Source organism: Ambystoma mexicanum, chromosome 6p, assembly GCF_040938575.1.
Source record: "Ambystoma mexicanum isolate Mex_15411 chromosome 6p, UKY_AmexF1_1, whole genome shotgun sequence".
Taxonomy (NCBI): domain Eukaryota; kingdom Metazoa; phylum Chordata; class Amphibia; order Caudata; family Ambystomatidae; genus Ambystoma; species Ambystoma mexicanum.
Window position 1 is genome coordinate 1,448,217,291 of NC_090935.1, and position 21,688 is coordinate 1,448,238,978.

Below are 21,688 nucleotides of genomic sequence, written 5' to 3' on the forward strand. Positions count from 1 at the left end.
CGACACAGTGACCGCGCGCACTCGGGTTCAGGTATACTCTCCTAATTCCAGACCTATAGCGAAAGGTGTACAAAACTTGGCGGAAGAGTGCCTTTCACCCCGTGTTTGATTTCCAAAGTCTCAGATGTCAACTCGAGACGGCAGCGGTTCCAGAGCAAAAGTCCTGTACAAGCTGGTCAGCTCACTGGTTGTACCAGGAACACTTTGGAGAAGGCTTCCTTTCAGGTTAAGGTGGAGGTGCCATGAATAGTTGGTCCCACTATTCAAATGAGTTGAAGCACCTTTGCAAACCTAAGTTCGATCAGAGGCAGAGGGGTCCTGTGGGACAACAGGGGGCTCAGGGTGCCAAACCTTCCAGCGGGTCACCAGCGGTTCCTCAACTCGACATTTTGGTTTCAGGATGCTTGGATGCTATCCTAGGTTCAGTGAGAACGCAAGAGATCGATCTGGTATGGGTGTTCGGGCCCTTCTCTTAACCAGAATCTCCTTTACGCCAAAACGAAGAGGACCCAATGAGAGACCTGCTCACATATAGCCATGCCAGACATGGACCTATCACAGACCACCGTGGTCCCAGCCATTCCCAGCACACCAGACTCTCTGGCAACCAGGATGTGTATTGCAACTAGACAGTCCAGCCCACATCCTGGAGGCACACACACAAGGCATGTAGAAGCCCGCAAAAGCGTGGCATTTTGCGGGAGAATGCATGACCAAATAAGGACTGTCCCAGGTCTGCTCGACCTGTGGAAGGCAAAGGGACCAGATGGCCAAAGGACAGAACAATGGACCTTGTGGGATGGCCATTTTGGGGCCAAGCCACTGTCCAAGGCCAAACGCAGTAAATGGAGCCATTGCAGTTGTTCTCTGGGATGCCGATAATCCGAATGTTGTTATGGCATGATGTGGATTCAAGTTCATAATTTTTCTAGGTGACCGTTTGGACTTCTTTGGTCAATGAGGAAACATTGGATTTCAGCGAGGATACATCATGTTCCACTGCTCCCACTCCGGATTCTGCCTCAGTCAGACGTAGGTCTGTTTTCTCCTATCGTGAATAAATGGAACCAATTGTTCCATTAATGTAATCAATCTTATTCTGGATAGGAGAGAAACCCTCCTGCATACAGGCCATCATGCATTGCATTTCTGTGGGTTCACAAGATTCTGTAGTGCTTTCAGAAGACATAGCACTGCACGCAATTTCAGGCACCTTTGGGGTAGACTTGGCATACATGATCGTGGAGCTCTAATTTTTACCAGCTCCCTTTGTCATCTCCAACCTCTGTGCCTATGGATTCACCACAGCTGATCTTTCAGTGGGCAAGCACAACCCTCGCCAGAAGGGGAGCAAGGGAACAGTAACTCCGGGAAGCAGGGACCAGTAGTACAGAAGTTAGCACACAGCAGGAAGAGGCAGATCAACAGTTAAGTGTAAGCATTTGCACTTCACCACTGCGGGAGATACTTGCAGGGTGGTTGGCGGCCATGTGACACTCCACCAGCAAGATCAGCACTGTAATTATCAAAACCCGCAAACGAAGGCTCGTGATGCGTCTATAATGTCATACGAAGGCTCTGCGGAGCACACCCCAGTGGGATGCCACTGTATGTGCAAGAGCCACAAAGTCTGTCTGTAACAAGCAGGGCCAAGTGCACGAGAGGGCCCACAGTATCAAATAACAGATGTGCACTCACATGAGGAAAGCGAGCATCACCAAAGTCACTTGTACCCCAGTAATATTAGCTGTTTAGGGTGATCCCATATATTATCAAATGCGCACTGCCCTCAATTTTATCACACCCTCTCTAGGGGCGCATTCATGCCCAGCACAGGCAGATCAGCCAGTTGTTGTGGCGCTCCTCTACGCAGAGCACTGGTGGGCTCGTATCACACTCAGCCACCGCCACTCCCGGTGTAGTGTCTGATCCACGAAAAGGCAGAAGCATGAATGATCAAAGGGCGTCCAACAGGGGCAGCAATGAGTCTAGCACCCTGCAAGGCCTGGTGTCACCCAGGTAGTCTAGCCCCGCTGCTAGGAGGCCCCCTTTGCTGAAGTTTTCTAGTAGCAGACACAGCAGTGCAGAGAGGTGCTGCAACAGGAATAGGAGGATCGCGTGGGGTTACCGACACCCCTGCAGCTGCAGCCCCCCAATGCAAAAACCTCCTCACTCCAAGGGACGAGCGTCACCAGTGCACGCCTAGACAGACTCTCCTGGTGCAATCACACACCGGCCGCTATCATCCGGCACCAAACCATGCGTGAGCCTCGGCTGTCCAGATCAGGCCAGGGATGCAGTTCCCCAAAATTGTAATTAGCCTGCACACCATCTGGCACCTAAATTGTCATGTGGATGTGGTTCAGGAGTGGATTAAAGCCATCAAAATTGCCGGCTGCTGAAAAACAGCGGCCATTTTGATTTGTACGCAACAGCCCCCCCTTTTCCCTGTATTTTCCACCCTTGTGAAGTCGGATCCTTCCTTTTTCACCTTCTTTTGTTTTTCACACCAATTCCTTAGCTCCTAATGGACATTTGAATTAACTCCCTTCACATGATTCCTCACTAGACAATCCCCTCCAATAACATTTCTCCTGCTCCTTCTGTTATACCCCACTCAGGACTGAGCAAGCTGGCTTTTATAGTTTGGTACTTCTTCCCTTTGAGTGGCGCGGAGTTACATGGGTTGCACCTGGGTAGTGTAGCCAGGTCTGTCTGCTGATTGGGCCAGATGTCTATGGTACTGTGGGGAGGAGGAGGTCTGGCATATGCTTATATTAAGGCCATTCACCACTTTCAATCTACACCTGCTTTAGCAATGTCAGAGATACTTCCTTCTCTGGAGCCCTTCTGATAAAGCCTGGGCTGATCAGAGTTCCTCTGTTTTCCCAGCATCTACATTTAAACCAAGGGAAACCTCTGTGGAGGGAAGCTGTTAATTTTACATGGAAATATTTTGTCACAGGAAAATTGCAACTTTGTAAAACGTGATTATAGCAGAGATCAGGGTTTGATCTTGTGCGGACAATCTAGAGCTCATGTTCTTTGGAGCATAGCATTAATGGAAGGTGTAAAAGCCTTGAGTAAGGCTGTAAAGCCTTTCATTAATGCCTAGCCCCATTTTCAATCATTTGTATCACATTTATGCTGCCTTTTGCCCTGCACATTTGCACTCTGCCGTGCAAATGATGAGAATTTCCCGAACGGGACCTGGCACACCTGAGTGCAAACGTACCAGGTCCCCACTGTCAAATTACATGTTGGAGCAACATGAGCTTCTGTAGGTCAGTTTCGTTCCCTTCTCTTTGTTTATTAATCCAACCTTGTATCGCAGGATTCCCACATTCTGCGCTGGTGCGATTCATGTCAATGAATTTTGACTCATTCATGGTGGTGTGGAAGCAAACTTATTTCCCCACTAGCTGGGGAATAAAAAATGCTGCAAATTTGTTTCCTTAAATAGAAAGGTGTTTATTCCTATGCTGGGTGTTTGAGTCTGCTTAAGGGGCTGGAATAGCTCTCTGGGAATCACAGTATTATGCTTGGAGGTATTGTTAAGGGTCAGGAATTGACCACTTACCATGATATGTATTGGTGGTGGTAGTCGGGGTTGTACTGCCCCCAGCCTTAGTTTGAGAAGTCTGCTGGTGGTCTGGGGATCCCTTGTGTACCTCCTTCAGGTCCAGTATCCACTCGTTTGGGGTGGCCCCTGGCCCTTTGACCAATTTACTGTGGGGCCCAGCAGGCTATGCAGGGCACTTTGGGCCTCATCACGAGTGGGCGGTATCCCGGCAGTAAATCCACCGGGATACAAAGGCAAATATCGATCCCAAGTTGTGGTACAGTGGTAAGTCCCCATTCATATTGGGCCTATTGGACCCAATGGGGTATTTTCAGCGCAATTACTGCAGCGCTAATCGCACCGGAAATGGGTGTAAAGTCAGCAGATTTACTTCAATGCTTAGAGCTCATAGTTGGGCGGTGCCGTAAGGCAGCAGTAAAAGCGTTACTGTCATATTTTTACTGCTCTGCCCAACTTGTAAAAAAGTAACAGAGCATAAACTAGCTTTGACGTAGTTAAGAAAAGTGAGAAACTGCAGAAGGAGAAAGAGCAACAGAGAGAGAGAGACAGGAGTCGCAGCTTTCATGGAGCTATAGCTTAGTCCCTGATACGAGTCAGACAGCAAGGCTGGCATGCTGCAGAAAGCCTGCAAGGCGCTGTATCCCAGATTCTGGAAAAGACCAGAAACAAGCCAGGACCCCAGCTTTGTTACAAGCCAGCTTAGGGCTATAACCCAGACCCTTGCCAGAGCCAGTGAGAGAGAGCCAGTGAGAGAGAGGAGAGAGGAGAGAGGAGAGAGAGAGAGAGAGAGAGAGACACGGAGACAGAGTGATAGAGCCTGTTTTGGGCTAGAGCAGAGGAGGGCGCCCCTTTGCTGGTGGGTTAAAATAATTTCATTCTGACAAGCAAACGGCAAGAGAGAGGAATTCCTGTGGGTAAAGTAAATTCTCTAGCGTAGGGCGTAACTAGTACATTCGGCTATGCATTTTAGGGCATCAACATTCAGAAGCCTGGGAAGGTGACTCGCAGTCTGACAGTGACAATATCCGCACCTAAAAACAATCTGGAAGAGTTCAAAGACAACAGCTGGACTCTACTCTAGAACTAAGATTAAGACATTTGGGACTCGGACACAAGGTCCGTCTTGAGCTTATTTGTTACTTGGACACTTGGTCCTGTTTGGAGATTAGGGAATTTGGACTTGGACATTTGGTTTACTTAGAACAAACCCCCTTTTCATATTTGTTATCACTCCATCATGACACTATTCACCACAAGTGATTTCTTTTCAGTTCCACTGGGCCTGTTAGGCATGCCTCCAAACCCTCCTTGTGGCTGGACAAGGGTGTTATACTTAAATGTGAGCCTTGAGTGCTCTGCTGATCCCATACTGTCAAATTTGGCATGAATAACTTCCCCAAAGGATTAGTTTGCCTTTTTTCATACATTTTGATATGGTCATTATCTCAATCAGCCCATCACACTAATAATTGTGTGTTAGAAATTGAATTGTCAGTAGTAGAAAAACACATTGCACAGTTACTCATTTTAAGGACCATCTTTCTAAGAATTAACTAGTATTTCAGGCCATTGAAACATGATCACAAAACATTCAATGGAGGCCACCTGAAAACCGCAATGAGAGCGTCAATATTGTCATTCTCATGGGAGATGCAAAGCATCAATAAAAAAGAATAATGAATATATATATATATATATATATATATATATATATATATATAAAACCCAAGACCTAAAGGAATGCGATACTTTACATACCACGGGTAGCAAAAGTGAATGCACGATTTGCAGCCACAAGAAACCAGATAGGTTGCTAGAAAGAAAAGGTAAATCAAAAGAACGTTGTAGCAAACAACAGAGCACAAAATTAACAGTAATGAAATGGAAAAAGTGCATGGCTAATAAACTGAAAAATCCAATAAAAGCAACAAGGGGTATATAGAAATTAACTAATAAATCGGCATTACAAACTGATTAGGGTTTATTTGGATTTGGTTCTTTCCCATGGATCAGTGTGCAGCAATACAAACATTTTAGTTGAAGGGAAAATGACAACAACTTGCAGCAAACATGGCACATAACAAAAAGGCAGGATTGGGTGGCCTTATGTCAGAATTTAACAAAACTTATCAAACCTCCTAGTGATACCAAGGAAAGTGCTTAAATATTGCAATACAGAAGCCGATCAGCACTGACGACAAGTAGGTGTTCAATAGAGTACTATGGAAGTTCCTTTGGTCAATAGTGACCACATTTAGTGCCAGTCCTAATGTTATATGCATTGTGAAGGAATTATATGAAGCACTATTAGGATGTAGTGTTCTCTAAAACGAATTGGATTACAGAAATTCCAAATCAACCTTGGTATGAATCGGGCATATCATGCACTTGATCAGTGTTTCCCTTATCACAAACCATTAGAGAACATTAGCCAATGTTCTTAGGTAGTAAGTAAAGACCACCTAGAACCAAAACGTGAGAGCTGTGAGGCAGCAGCAGGCTGCATTCATGCTTTACAAATGACGTTATATCACATACCATAAAGCACTGCAAATCAACCCAGTGACTAGATTGGGTCAAATGATATGGCAAACACATCAAATTATTTTCATGGTTATAAATGATTATTGGTAACTTGATGTTGTTATACGTTAGAATTGGTTTCATGATATTCATGTCAAGATGTGGTTCCAATAAGGATCTAAAACTATTAAAACCATAGAATACTAAGCGTTTTTAGAGCATTCGCGCATATGAAAGTATAGTGCAATGTGGGGGGAAACACATTTTACCATACCAGATTTAGGAACCTCCAATAGGATAGCAGTGGAGCGAATTCTAGAGAAACTGTATAAAAGTATAACATAGATTTTATTATAAAACACTTCCTCCTTTGAGTCTGTCTCTAGCGCTCACTAGCAGAAGCAGTGCTGGACTCCCCAAGAGTCAAAGGAACCCTGAAACGAAATAAAAAAATAAAAAGAAGTGGCAGGCTCTCCGTAGTTTACAAATGTAGAAAAATGCATACTTCTTTATTTAGTCAAACATTTCATAAAATCTACTGCATGCCGGTTTGAGTGGAGGAGGGGGTACTAAGCAACATGATGCATTTTGCCCAAACAAGTATTATCAACGGTAAATTAATCAGTCACACACTCCTCTTTTCAACCGAATTTTCAAACTTTAGCTATCACCTGTCCTACAACGGGTGGAATAGGGAACATCTTTGAATGGAGTAAAATCTCATTTTCTCCCATCTTTTTCTGGTGCAGGGGGTGAAGATGCGATTTCCACATGATTGCCCGTGCGCAATTGCGACCTCAGGCTTCAAATTCCAAGGTATTTACCTAAGTATGAACCTATCAGATTTCTCCTGGCTTAATCTCTCCCTCGTGGTGAACAGGTTCCCACTGGATATAACGCACTGGCAAACTCTCCAACTGACCTTGTTGGGCAAGGCGGCTCTTTTTAAAATGCTAATGCTTCCCTAATTTCTTTATGTTCTGCAGAACACCCAGCTTCCAATTTCAAGACAAGTTTTTACAGAGATTGAGGGATCCCTGCGCAGGCTACTCTGGGGAGGGAAGCAACCGCGGATGGCATTGAGGACGCTGCACCGGTCAATATGGAAAGGGGGTATAGGTTTGCCCAATCTTCGAAGGTACTACTGGGCAGCACAGTAAATGGCTGGCTGCATGAGGAGCCAGCACTTCCTCAAATTACAACTGAGTGTAGAAGGATCAAGGGACAGACACCTAGACAGGTATTGTATGGGGGACAAGGAACAGAGGCACATATGCCAGATATGGGTGGAAGTGCATCAGGACATTGGATGGTGGGGGAAGACCGACTCTAGAGCCGCCTATCTAGCATAATGCACACTTGACTGAATTGCTAAAGGTGGGACATTTCGGGAGCTGGGAGGCAAAAGGGATAGTCTCCCTATCAGATCTAATGCAGGAGGGCCGACTTTGTTCATTCGAGATGCTGCAGGGGAAATGTGGCCTACCAGTAAGGCAAAGGTTTCGGTATGTGCAAATGGTGCACGCCATAGGCACCCAGTTAACCCTCTTGGGAAGACATTCTGCAGAGCTCACCCAAGGAGGATAACTTGTTCTCGGCAGGTATCCCCTCCAAGGTAGCGTCCACACTGTACCAGGTGATCACGGCCTTGACTGCCAAGGAACTGACCTGCCTAAAGTAGAGTTGGGAGTGGGATGTGGGGCGGTTGGAAATGGAGGAGTGGGTGGAGGATTTAATGATTCCAAGAGAAGTGGGAATTGCAGGCAGCCTGCGGCTAATACAATTTAAGGTCCTACACCGGGTATACTACTCCTGTACTGCACGGGCCAAGTGGGGCATAGTTGGAAGTGATGTATGTCTCTAGAACCGAAATTGGCTCTGATGGGGATCTGGGAAGATAACGGGTTCACGAAACACAAAAATCGCTCCTGGCGGTAACAATGTGGCTTGCCAAGAGATTGATTGCAGCATCTTGGGGCTCGGTGGAGCGCCCGAGAATGAGCCAGTGGACTGCAAAAGGGGACCGGTGTTTGACCCTAGAGAGGAGAGTGTACAGGGCGAGGGGCTGTCCCCACACATATTTGAGGATATGTGGCACATGGGTGGGGGCTGAGGGACTATGGTAGTATGCTTCTTTTCAATCCCAGAACTTTAAGATGGTGCAATATTACCCGCTGGCTTCTACTGTTTTATTATGTTATTGAATTTATTTCACCCTGTGGAAACTGTTGTATCATGCTCAAACGTACCTGTGTTTGTTTTGTTTTTTCTGTGATGGAAAATTAGTAAATTGTGATAAAAAAAATTGGATAATCCCACGACAGAATTCTCAAACAAGAAGATGGTGCGAAATAATCTGCAATTCACATTTAGGAGATTGTCGACCTTGGGAGACAATTTAGTGCATAGCTATTTTGAGGGAAATCATGACGGCACTGGAATACAGAACATCACACAAAGTTGCTTCACATGTATGAATTGTACTTTATGGATAATTGGCTGCATAAACTGAGAAAATATAGAGATAAAGGGATGAAAATCATCTACATCCGAAGGCCCATGCCAATTATTGTATGTACGCAATACAATCCGATGACTAAAGTTACACGTACAGCAACATAAATGTTCTATTGAAATAGTAGATGCAAAGTATACTTTTACAGCACTCTGCAGAAGGTCATCAAAGCAATCCTAGTTCTGTGAATTTCTTTAGAGCACCAGATAAGTTCTTAACAAAAATGGAGGCAGTAGGGAATGTGTGTTGAGGCAGATGGAGACTAGAATGATTATCCGTCTTTGCACTCTTCAACCCGGAATGTTGGTGAGGGAATTTATCTCTTTATTTTAATGATTAAGAATGGTGATGCTATATTGCTGCTTCTTTGAATTGCTTCCTTTTTCCTCCCTAAATATTAAGTTCAGCTTTTTATTTAACATGAATTAGACTTTTTTTACATGAATTTGAATTTTAAAGCATTAACATTCAGTCTAATAGTGGAAGCAAAATATATTAATTGAGGGGCAGTGTGTGGTAAAATATATCATCATTGCAGGTATTTGTACAATAAGCAAAATGTGAAAATGGGTCAACGAAAGGGATTTATCTTGTGATTATAGGAGGTGGGACCCCACCTCTAAATCGACACATGTCTATATTGATATTGCTGAAGGGGTTTTCCAGTCTAATTTAGTATCACATCAGTGACCTTTTGGGGTATGTGAGATGGGTGGCGTTAGAGCCACATTGCACATGAAGTGAGTTGGCCTTTGGAGATAATGGGAATTTACCCCATAATGCCCACATAATAACCTTGTGAGTCTTGTGATATTTAATTCTTGAAAATGTGGTTAAAATGGCAATTGTGTGACTGGTGCGTGTACCCTTGATAAAGTTGGTGTGGGATCGAAACATGTCAGGTTGAGTTCTGCCCCACTGACTGACATGCTTTACATGTTCAATGAATTTATTGATCAGCAAAGATTTACATATTTTTCAAAATTCTTTAAACCCTGGAGTGCTCTTGGCTTCTCTTGGTTTGTTGATAATATGTATATACACCTATTATTGCTCTGGACATTTTAACAGGTTGAAAAATCAAAGCTGTGCGAGTTTGGTTGTAGTGCTACTGGGTATGTAATACAGAATAGATTTCTGATCTTGTTTATTTCTAACACTGCCCTGAAAACATGTTAATGGTTATAATTAATTAATTCTTGTTCATTTTCATCACTTTCTGTACTATATTTCTTTTGTATCTGATGCTTATGTTAAATTACATAAGCGGTTTCTATAAGTTTAGTAAAACTGAAAATAAATACATTGAGAAACATTATGATATTCTTATTTGTTATTAGCAAAACAGCTGCTCTTTTTAACCTTCAGTTGCCCAAGTCACACTCTCCAGCTCTCTCATATGTATTTGTTCATGTCGCTTTAGGTTTGAGGAATCAATGAATCGTCTTTCGCATACGTTACATATGTAGGGTTTCTCCCCTGTGTGCAATCGCTGATGCTTCACAAGATGTGGCAACTGTCTAAAATTCTTCCCACACTGACTACAAGTATATGGCTTTTCTCCTGTATGTACGCGTTGATGAATTATCAATGACTGTGATTTTCTGAAACTCTTCCCACATTCTCTACATGTGTATGGATTGCCTCCAGTGTATTTTCCCTGATCTTTGTTCACAAGTGTTGACTGGAGTAACCTCTGCTCACATTCGTTGCATATTTTTTGTGACTGTCCGGTGTTACTTAGATGATATTCAGTTTTTTTTGCCGACTTTTCAAAACAATTTCCACATTGACTACAAATGTACATTTCCAATGAAGTGTGAGATTTTTGATGTGGGACCGTGGTTTCACAATCATTGAAGCTTTTTCCACATTCCGCCTCAGCATATGATGTACGCTCCGGGTTAGGACTCTTCTGTTTCAGAGGGTTTGATTCTTGATTTGTACTGTTTTCATACTCCGTGCAAGCATTTAATGTCTCTTCTGGTTTGATTCTGTGATAATTATTGGCATCTTGTTTGTTACCAAAGCTCCTTTCACATTCACTGTTCATGGACGTTTTGCCCCAGCCCCTTGATGGCTTGTTGGAGGTTACTGATGGATTGACACCTAAAGAACAAAGAATAAAAAACATTATAACTCACTACAAAATATTTAATCTGCAATTTCTTGAAAATAAAACGCATACATTCATTATGGATCATTACTGTAGTTGGACACCATACCCAGTGGCCACAATGAGCAGCTTGTAGTCTCATATGTACTCTGTATTTGAGCATAATTTATTGAGGTTTGTCACTGATGAAACAAACACTATTCATGTACTGCTCATTAATTAAAAAAATGATCTCACTTTCTTGTCCTTTTCTTGTACAGCAGAGGTTTATATCCAAAATGATGTTTACATTCATTAAGCCCCCTACTGCTTTTTTTGCAGCCTTAAAGTTACAGTAGCCATTAGTACATAACAAACAGTTATTACCATAGTAAAAACATTTCAACCATAGATGTTGGAGCACATTGTGTCTTTGTATGGGAAAAACGGGTGAAATATACTGAAAGCAAATGACAGAAAACTTTGTTATTCATGGACTATATAGTTATTAACATCATTGTTTAAATATTGTAGATACATTGCACACCTTTCAGTACAATACATTACCATAGCTGATGATAGTGTATAAACTCAATCACCAAAGGACGTCAGGGATCCCAACTAAATCTTTGCAAAAGGAGCCAACGGCTCTCAAACTAACATTGTCATGTGCTAAATTACATTTACAGGAGCTTCCCATTTGTGCAGATACAAGCAAAATCATTTATACATCATGAAATGGAAGCAAGTTATTACTCAATTGTGTTGCCTTTATCTGTGGTCTCCTCGGCTGAGTGACTCATTAACCCTACCATGCTGAACCCGCTCACCTCCAGCATTCCTTCATCTCACTCGCCTGACTCCACTCTGTGATCCCTTCTCATATTCTCTCCGACCTCACAGAGTCTCTGTCTCCGCACTTTTTTCTCGTTGTTCACCCTCCTTCCATGCCCCAATTTAACCCCCTTTTTTCTCAAAAAATCTCCTCCTCTGTGGATGAATTCCTCCACTCTTATCATTCCCTTCTCTCACCCTTGCCCCCTAAACCATCCTAAGGAACAAGTTACTTACCTGTAACTGTTGTTCTCCAGCATGGGTCTGGCATGGATTCACATGCTCATGAATATTCCCCGTCGTCAGGCTGGGAATCCTCGGTAAAGAAAAAACCAGTATCAGTTTCGTTTCTGATCTGTCTTTCGTAGTAATAACCAATCACTGGTCTCTGCGTCATACTGACCACAGCCAATGACTGCCCTCTACCTAAGCACCGCCTCTGGCAGCCATCTTCAGATTTGAAGCACGTGAAGTGGCAGTATGACCAAGTGAAGAGCCGCAGAGGGGTAGGCGGGAGGGTTCGCATGTGAATCCATGCCAGACCCATGCTGGAGAACAACAGTTACAGGTAAGTAACTTGTTCCTTCTCCAGCATGGGGTCTGGCATGGATTCACATGCTCATGAATAAAGAATACATAGCAGTACACACATGCACAACCACGGGAGGTGGCAAAGGCTCAACATTAAGCATCACATCAACTCAACATTAAGCATCTTACCTCCTCAACAGGCTCACCTCAGGCGAACAGGTTGCGCAGCACTGCTTGGCCGACCCTGGACTCCTCCCTGGAATCCCGGTCGACGCAGTAGAATTTCGTGAAGGTGTGCGTCGACCTCCACGTAGCAGCCCTGCATATGTCCAGCAGGGGCACACCAGATAGGAACGCCGTGGTAGCTGCGATCGCTCTGGTGGAATGGGCTCTCGGACGGCCAGGCAGCGGTCGGTTTGCCAACCGGTGACAGCACATGATACAGCCGGAGAGCCATCTGGAGATGGAAGCCTTCGAGAGAGCCTTCCCCTGATTGACAGGTCCAAAGTTCACAAAGAGTTGTGACGTCTTCCGAAAACCCTTCGTGCGGTCCACGTAGAACTTCAGCGCTCTAGCTACATCCAGCGAGTGCAAAGTCCTCTCAGCCGGCGACGAAGGCGACGGGAAGAACACAGGTAACACCAAGGGTTCGTTGAGATGGAAGTCCGACGGTACCTTGGGCATGAAGGAGGGGTGCGTCCTGAGCACTACCCTCGTGTCGTGGAAAGTCAAGTACGGGGCCTTGCAGGAAAGGGCCTGGATCTCTCCCACTCGTCGTGCGGAGGTGATGGCCACAAGAAAAGCAGTTTTCCACGATAGAAACTTCAACGGAGCCGAGTGCAGAGGCTCGAACGGAGGTCCCATGAGCTTGGTCAGCACTACGTTGAGCTCCCACGCCGGGGCCGGAGCCTTCACCGGCGGGAACGATCTGAACAGTCCCTTCATGAACTCTTTCACCAGGCGATGAGACCACAAGGACGTCCGTCCCGTGGTTCTGGTGTATCGGGAGATCGCAGCAAGATGAATCTTGATGGACGCGTGTGCCAGGCCAGCTTTGGCCAGCGTCAGCAGGTACGGCAGTACTTGGGGAGCCGTAATCCGTAGAGGGTTAATCTTCTGTGCGTGGCACCAGACAGAGAACCTCTTCCATTTGTGTCCGTAGCATTTAAGAGTCGAGGACGCCCTGGCCTTTGCAAGAATCTCTCTGCAGTCGGCCGGTATGTCGTATCCTCCAAACTCTAGCGCTGCAGGAGCCAGGCCTGCAAGTTCAGCGACTTCGGGTCGTGGTGGAGGATGGCGCCTCCTCCCCTGGAGAGTAGATCCGCGTCCGCCGGCAGTTTGATCGGCGGGGACGCTGACAAGTCCAGAAGGTCCGGGAACCATATCTGCCTCGGCCACGAGGGTGCGACGAGGATCATCCTGCACCGTGACCTCTTGAGCAGGTTGACTAGCCGGATTAGCAGAGGCAAGGGAGGGAACGCGTAGAGGAACAGGCCCTCCCAGGGGAACGAGAAAGCATCGCCCATGCTCCTCGTCTGGGGAAACCTGCTGGCGAACCTCCGGCACTTGGTGTTCGTCGCCGTCGCGAACAAGTCGATCTGGGGTGTGCCCCACCGTCGGAAGAGACGATCCACCAGATCCTGCCGTAGTTCCCACTCGTGGCACGAGCGCAGCTCCCTGCTGAGTGAGTCGGCGATGGTGTTTTTTATCCCTGCCAGATGAAACGGCACCAGAAAAATCCTTTGGGCGACGGCCCAATGCCACAGGTCCTGCGCCTCCTTGGACAGCGCTGGGGACCTGGTTCCGCCCTGTTTCCTGATGTAAAACATGGTGGTGGTGTTGTCGGTGAAGATCCTCACCACCTTGCCCTTGAGGGACGGAAGGAAAGACCTGAGAGCCCAAAACACTGCACGGAGCTCCAGGACGTTGATATGCAGGGACTTCTCCGTCGGGAGCCAGAGTCCCTTTGCGTGCAGATTTTCGGTGTGCGCTCCCCACCCTTCCAGGGAGGCATCCGTAGTCACCGTCTCCTGGTGGGCTGGGGTCTGGAAGTCCATGCCCGCCGTCAGATGCGCGCGGGTGCCCCACCACCGTATCGCTCGTCGGAAGTTCTCGTCGAGCTTGATCCTTTCCTCGAAGCTGCCCGTCGTCTGGATCCAGCGCGCATCCAGGAATTCTTGCAACGGGCGCATCCGGAGCCTGCACATGGGAATGAGGTAAATGCAGGAAGACATCATCCCGAGGAGGGACTTGATGGACCTCACTTTGGCCGCGTCGGCCACCAACATCCGTTGCACCTTGCCCAAGATGGTCCTGGTCCTCTCCTCCGACGGGGAGGCCAGAAGGGACACTGTGTCGAGCCTCGCTCCGAGAAACAGTGCGACTTGCGCGGGCACCAGGTGGGATTTGGCGTAGTTCACGAAGAATCCCAGGTCCGTGAGGAGTTGGACGGTCCTTGCCGTGTGAACCACGGCGAGTTCCCTCGTCTTGGCGCGGATGAGCCAGTCGTCCAGGTAGGGGTAGACGTGGATCCCCTCGCGGCGCAGCTGCGCCGCCACCGGTGCGAGGCACTTGGTGAATACCCTGGGTGCCGACCGTAGTCCGAAGGGGAGGGCTCTGAACTGGTAATGACGCCCTTGGACCACAAACCTGAGGAATTTTCGGTGCCCCTTTAGGATGGGAATGTGGAAGTAGGCATCCTCCAAATCCAACGACGATAGGAAATCCCCTTCCTCCAGCTGGCCCAGGACGTGCTGGAGGGTGACCATCCGGAACTTCTGCGCCTTGATGAACTTGTTCAGACGTCGGAGGTCTAGGATGGGGCGCCATCCTCCCGTCTTCTTCTTCACGAGGAAGTATCTCGAGTAAACTCCGGAGCCCCGAAGCCTCTTTGGGACGATTTCGATGGCGCCCTTTCTGAGCATCGCCTTTACCTCCAGGAGAAGTTGAGGGACGTGAAGTTCTTTCCTGGCCACGGGGGGGACACGCGGGCACCTTCTTTGAAACTCGAGCGCGTGGCCCCGGGCCAGGGCGTCCAGAATCCAACGGTCGGTGGAGATGGACTCCCACACGCTGACGAAGCCCGCCAGCCGGCCTCCCACCGGGGTGCTCCGGTGGGGGCCCGACCCCACAGCCGGTTCAATCCTGCTTGGACGCGGCCTTGCCGCCTTGACCTCCTGGGCGACGACGGCGGGGTCCGCTAGACTTGCCTCGTCCTCTGTAGGCCTCTTGCGACGACGAGCGGGCCGCTTGACGGTAGGAAGCGAAACCGCCGCCGGAACCTCTGGAGGCGCCCTTGCCTCCGCTGCTCCGAAAGGGCGTCCGACGTTGCTGCAGAACTCCGAGGGCCCGGGCCGTCTCAGTATCCGCCTTGATGGCCTGAAGGGAATCGTCCACTGTCTTCCCAAACAGGTTGTTCCCGTCGAAGGGCATGTCCAGGACTCTGGTCTGGACGTCCTGCCGGAAATCCGTAGCTTTGAGCCATCCACGACGTCGAAGGCAAACGCCGTTGCCCAGCTGGCGGAACCCAGTGTCGGCGATGTCCGTCGCCACGGTGATGGCGTGGTCAGAGGCCACCTCACCTTCCTGCAGGATCTCCAGGGCCTCCGCCCTCTTGTCGTCCGGCAGAAAATCCAGCAGGGGAGCTATCTTGTACCAGAGCTCCCTGTCGTAGCGAGCCACGATAGCCAAGGCGTTGGCCGCTTTAATCGTCGTCGCTGCCGACGAGATGACTCTACGTCCCATAGCATCCAATTTCTTTCCCTCGCCGTCCGGCGGGGAAGTCGATGTGGAGGCCGCACCCCCCCCCGCTTTCTTCCTGGCTGCCGCGGAGACGACGGAATCCGGGGTAGGCTGTGCCCGGAGGCACAGGGGGGCCGTGTCCGGGACCCGGTACTTCTTCTCGTACCGGTCTCTTCTAGCTGGCGTCGTGGAAGGGTTCTTGAGGAGGGAAAGGCCCTCATCCCAAATGTCGTCCAACAGAGGCACTGCGAGGACCGTCTTCCTCTTGGCCTCGCGCCGCTGATAAAGGAAGCCTTCCTTTTTCTTCTCCTCAGGGCAGAGTTGGAAAAGCTCGGAAGCCCTGGAGATCATGGAGTGGAAAGATCCGATCTCGTCGGGCGGAGAAGCCCTGGCGGGAGGCGACGACGGAATATCCTCGTCGTATGCCTCGTCGTCCGTACCCGTCGCTGCCGAGTCAGTCCCCGTATCATCCCCTCGGGTGGACGGGGGGGAGGGCTGGACGGGGCGCGACGGTTGAAAAGGAGGTGGTGGATGGATCCTTCTTTTCTTGGTAGGGGGAACACCAGAAGGTCCCGGTTCTGGGTCCCCCGACGGGAAAGGTTCTTCCGTCGGTAACGGTAGTCTCGTCCTTATCTCGGAGCATAAGGACTGTATGGCCAACAAAATGGCCGCCGAGTTGTCTTGCGGCGCTGGCAGAGGGGAATCCGACGGGCGAGCAGGGGCCCCGTCGGTATCCTCGACGATGTCGTCGTCGTCACCTGCGTCGGGGTCCATTCCGACGGGCTGGCCTTCTTCCACGCCTAGGCCGTGGCTTAAGACCTCGATCAGCTCCTCTTCTGAGGTTGAGGCCGAATCTACGATGACGCCCTGCCCCCCCTTCTTCTTCCCCACGGGGGGTTTCACGGGGGTCCTATCGATGGGCACAAAAGAAGACTCCCTCCGAGGAGGCAGGGAGATTCTGGGCCCCGAGGTCGCCACCACTGGCGCAGCCTCCACAGGCTGAGCCAGGGCCGCCGCGACCGTTTCGATAGAGGGCTTGGTCGGATGGATCAAGGCCTTCACCACCTTAGGTGCGCTCACCGCCTTATCCTTGAGGGAGGGGGCACTGCCACGCTCCTCCTCTGCCTTAGAGCTCGACCGGGGCCTCTCCAGGAGTTTCGCCGGGTGCTCGGCCTTCCTCTTACCCGACCCAGAGCGTTGGCTCGTGGTTGATGGTGCCGGGGAGGGTGCGCCCTGCCTGGCGCCCGTAGAGCCCGACCGTTCGGCGCTCCCGGTGCCAGCGGACTCGCGGTGCTTAGCCTTATGTTGGGCCCCCGTCGCCGGGGCGCCCTCAAAGGTCTTAGAAGACCGCTCGGGTTTCTTCTTCTTCTCGCCAGACGGGCTCTTACCCTCCAGCCAGTTGGCGAGACGTTGATGGCGGTCCTTCATGGTCCGTTCCGACATGTTGCCGCAAAACGCACAGTCCTTTTCCACGTGCGTCTTGTCCTCATGAAGGCAGTAAAGGCAGAAAGAGTGTTCGTCCTCCTTAAAGACGTTCTGCAGCTGGCATCCAGGGCAGACCCTGAACAGCTTTCCGGGCGTCGAGCTTCCCTTCTCTTGGGCCATCTCCGAGACCGGGCCTGAGAAGCTTCTGGAGTCCTCCGAAGTGTAGCTCGACGAAATCTTCACCCTTGAGGGGCGCAGACGAATCCGACACGGGTCCCCGTTGATCGGATGTAGGATCGGTGGAGCTTGAGGCTCTTTTGACCGAAAGAAATCGAGTTTTTGTGAAAAACGCGAAAAAATAGCACTAACGCTCGAGAGCAATAGCACGAGGATCCCAACACATGAACGTGCGGTAAAAATCTGAAGATGGCTGCCAGAGGCGGTGCTTAGGTAGAGGGCAGTCATTGGCTGTGGTCAGTATGACGCAGAGACCAGTGATTGGTTATTACTACGAAAGACAGATCAGAAACAAAACTGATACTGGTTTTTTCTTTACCGAGGATTCCCAGCCTGACGACGGGGAATATTCATGAGCATGTGAATCCATGCCAGACCCCATGCTGGAGAAATAGCACTAACGCTCGAGAGCAATAGCACGAGGATCCCAACACATGAACGTGCGGTAAAAATCTGAAGATGGCTGCCAGAGGCGGGGCTTAGGTAGAGGGCAGTCATTGGCTGTGGTCAGTATGACGCAGAGACCAGTGATTGGTTATTACTACGAAAGACAGATCAGAAACGAAACTGATACTGGTTTTTTCTTTACCGAGGATTCCCAGCCTGACGACGGGGAATATTCATGAGCATGTGAATCCATGCCAGACCCCATGCTGGAGAAATACCAGAACCATCTCCCTCATAACCTTTATGCATTCATGCTCTTCGCTCACCTGCTGTTTCTTACTGTCTCATTCCCTTCACTTTCTAACACCTTTTCATCCCCTCCTCCCACTCACTTCTCTTGCCCCCACTGCTGCCATCCCTTCTGACCCACACTATCCCCTCTTTCAATTACTCCATCCACTTACTCAACTTTTTTCTACATGTATTCTCATCGCCCCCACCCTTTCACCCACTCCACACTTTTTGTACACAGCTTCTCTCTGCCCCCCTTCTCTCCCATGCACTCCTCTCTTACACCCACTGCTCTTTGCTCCTTTCTTTTATCTCACCAGTTATCTTTCTGACACCTTCCTTTCTCTTACTAGTTCTCGCTTGAATCGGCCCCCTCTCTGTATCATAGCTTATGCATTGATGGGCGGTTTGCTGGAGTCCTGAGAATGTATTTTAAGAGGTTTGATTGGCTGGAAAGCTGCCATGACAGTGCAACATGTGGTGAGCACCAGTTATGATCCATGCAGGCACTGTAGGGACGTGTGGGTGTGTATGAAGTCATAAACAGATGTGTCTATGATTTTGGACAGGCTTCATGGGGGAAGTAACCACATTAAAATGGCAGGCAACATTGAATTTAAAAAAAGGTTCTGCACAGTATCACTCAACCGAATTGCCTCATAAACAGCAGTGTTTGCATTCTTTGCTTTCACAAGTCACAGCAAACCTTTTAGTTGCAGTTCAAGACCTGTCACTGCACACGACTGAATGAATGTAACGTAGCTTTCTCACTCCCAGCAATCTGTACATTATTTAGAGGCATAATACCTAACTTCTGAATGAAAATACTGACTGTTAGTTTCTTCAATCTCTTTGTTTGTCTTCAGGAAATAAGCCCATTCTCGACTGTTAAGCAGGACAGACGTCAAAAGGGAACAAAATATGCCATGCCTTTGACTTCTAGGTGGATAGACACTGCTTGATTTTCTCTTGGGCAAAACAGTTGTGACAAATCCCTAGATGTCGCCACTTCTCCCCAAGGGGGAGACCCTTCCTAGGAGGCCAGTGAGATGAGGCCGCTACCCGATAGTCCCATTGGAGGGCGAGTGCACAGGAGGAGGATCTCATGGCGAGAGACTCCCCCTCTGGGGATAGGGACAGCCATCTAGGGAGATCACAGTATGACACCCCCCTCCCAGTCAGCCCTTCTCAACCTAAACTTGTGGTACACCGCAAGTACCTGTGTAGGGCTAGTGACATAAGATCGACTGAGATGAAGAAGAGTCCAGACTACCCAAGTAAGAATTGCATCACAAAGAATGTGACAAGGAGGAGGTGCGGAACTATGAAGACCACTACCAAAAGTAGGTGTGAGCATTCTAGTTCTCCACTAAGAGCCACTACTAGCACCAACATGAAAACAGAAGATGGACAAGGGAGTTGATCAAGCCATCCCTGGAGGAGCCCGAGGATCGAGCGGCTGTTCGGCACCGGACAAAATAAGGGCTGCACACCGGGAATCTGTCAGCAGGAAGTAGGCATTTCTACCGGGTCCGACATGGAAGGACCTGTTTGATGGCTGGCAGAAGAACAGCTAGACCGCAGAAAGCAGATGCACTGCGCGGGCGAGAGCGCTGGAGGAAGCCAGCAGCTGCAGAGCCGCCGACCGAAGGGGGAAGTACGTGGAGGCAGCGCGAAGCCCAAGAACTAGTCGCAGGACAGACCAGAGTCTGCAGAGACATTCCCTTAAAGTAGGGGAGAAACCTGGGCCGGCTGGAGGGGAACAAAGGGAGTGTTGGCACTTAAGGGGAATTATCAGGAAAACCCAACACGAGAATAGGGATATTAAAAAGCCCCCAGAGAAGGAGTGAAATATTGTGTTTGGAAAAAGGGGCTGAATTCCCGAAGAGGGGACAATACAGAACCCTGCAAGTTGAGAGGGAGAGTCAAGAGAACTTTGTAAATCATCTCCTTCATGACAGTACTTGACAGGATAGTGAACAAGGTCTATCCAATGAGCTGAATAGAGAAATATGGGTCTGTGACCCGTGAACAAAGAAGGCCAGCGAGACTGACCCTCTTCCTCTTGGTAGTACTTGGCAAACCAGAAGGCAAAGTGGGCTATACTAGGGAAACCTGGGTCAAAAATCATACTTGTGCATGAACTGTTGGAAAAGAAAGAAAAGTGTGAAACAAGGATCACCAGGGGAAGCAAGTCCTTCCCCTTAGGAACCACCGAGTGTGAAGTGACTGAAACCAAGATACCAGAAGAAGGGAGTAATTCTCCTGGTAGTTAAATCTGCAAAAAGGATCAAACTACAGAATATTGTGATCCAGGGGAAGGGAATCATTCCCCCTGGGGTGAGGAAACTGAGAACCTTTCTGATACAGAGTTCTATAGGATTGACAGTCATTTGTGAAGTATTGGGGACCCGGGGGAAGGGAGTCATTCCCCCTGGTTAAGAACTTGCAACTCAGTCCAGGAGAAGGGAGCCATCCTCCTGGACCAAGAACACTGACACAACCTTCTAGTTTAATTATAAATGTAAGGGACAGAATTAGAGATTTTGACACATGACAGTGGACTTTTTAATTTACAAGGGATTCCTGGCAGACCCATTAGTATTTTAGTTGAAGCAGGGAAACCCCTAAGAATAGGAAAAGTTAGGCTTTCTCTTTATTTTCTTGGTGAACAAAAGTCGATAGCAACCACTATGCCACCTGTTTGTCAGTCTCCTCCTTCTGTACGCTTACACAGTACAAACCTTGGGTGCAAACAATGCTGGTCTCCCAATCAGTCTGTTAGTGAAAGTAGCAGAAGCTAGTAGATAAGGAAGCCAAATATTTTGTGTAAGGCACAATGGCTTGTATTACTGCAAGACTCTTTAAGGCCACTCCAACAGCAGCATGAAAGCATTCCATCACAATTAATAGAAACTTCTGGTTAGTGATCGAAGTGTACGAAAAGTAGTAGTGCAACTATGTTCCCTGCTGGCCTGCACCCTCTACCCACGAACCCCATCACCACGCCCCCTCCAACATGCCCTACAAACCCCCAAACAAGCATACCTGCCGTTTAAGGGAATGTTCAGTGCACTGCACTTTACTGCAAGTTACTTCTTCCTACACTTATTTTAAAACGAAACCATTCACGAATGGTTTCTTGAAAATAAAAGTATGGGAACAGTAAAACTTAATTTTAAAAAGTAGAGGAGCACTGCTCCCGCCCACTTCGACCACTGCTTCTGGTAAGCACAACAGCAAGTGTTTTGGGCTCTATGGGGAATTTTCTTTCCAGCCTAATTTATCCTTGGGGCGAGTAGAGGGGCCTTAACCCATGGGTGGCCTGCTAGTCCCTGCACCCACTCTTCTCCAGTTTTCCCTTTTTCTCCCTAAAGGTATGGCCCTACATTGTTCATACCTACTGTTCTCCTACAATTCCAAATCTGAATGCATGGCCATTATTTCAAGCACCTTACAAGAAGCAGAAGACAACTGGCCTCTTGGAGATTGGCTGACTGTTGGAATTACTGCTAAACTCATTTAT

At 48.4% G+C, this 21,688-nt stretch overlaps 1 protein-coding gene across 4 annotated transcripts in view; it reads right to left on the reverse strand.

Annotated features, from left to right (window-relative positions):
• Window positions 1-5,546: 5,546 nt before the first annotated feature.
• The window catches only part of LOC138510502 (zinc finger protein 154-like), a 256,353-nt gene continuing 240,211 nt past the window's right edge, over window positions 5,547-21,688 (reverse strand). For all 4 annotated transcript variants that reach the window (XM_069626202.1, XM_069626201.1, XM_069626204.1 and 1 more), the window contains exon 8: window positions 5,547-10,730. In XM_069626202.1, coding sequence (XP_069482303.1) covers window positions 9,979-10,730 — 752 coding nt within the window. In that variant the 3' untranslated portion in view covers window positions 5,547-9,978. The remainder of the gene's footprint in view (window positions 10,731-21,688) is intronic.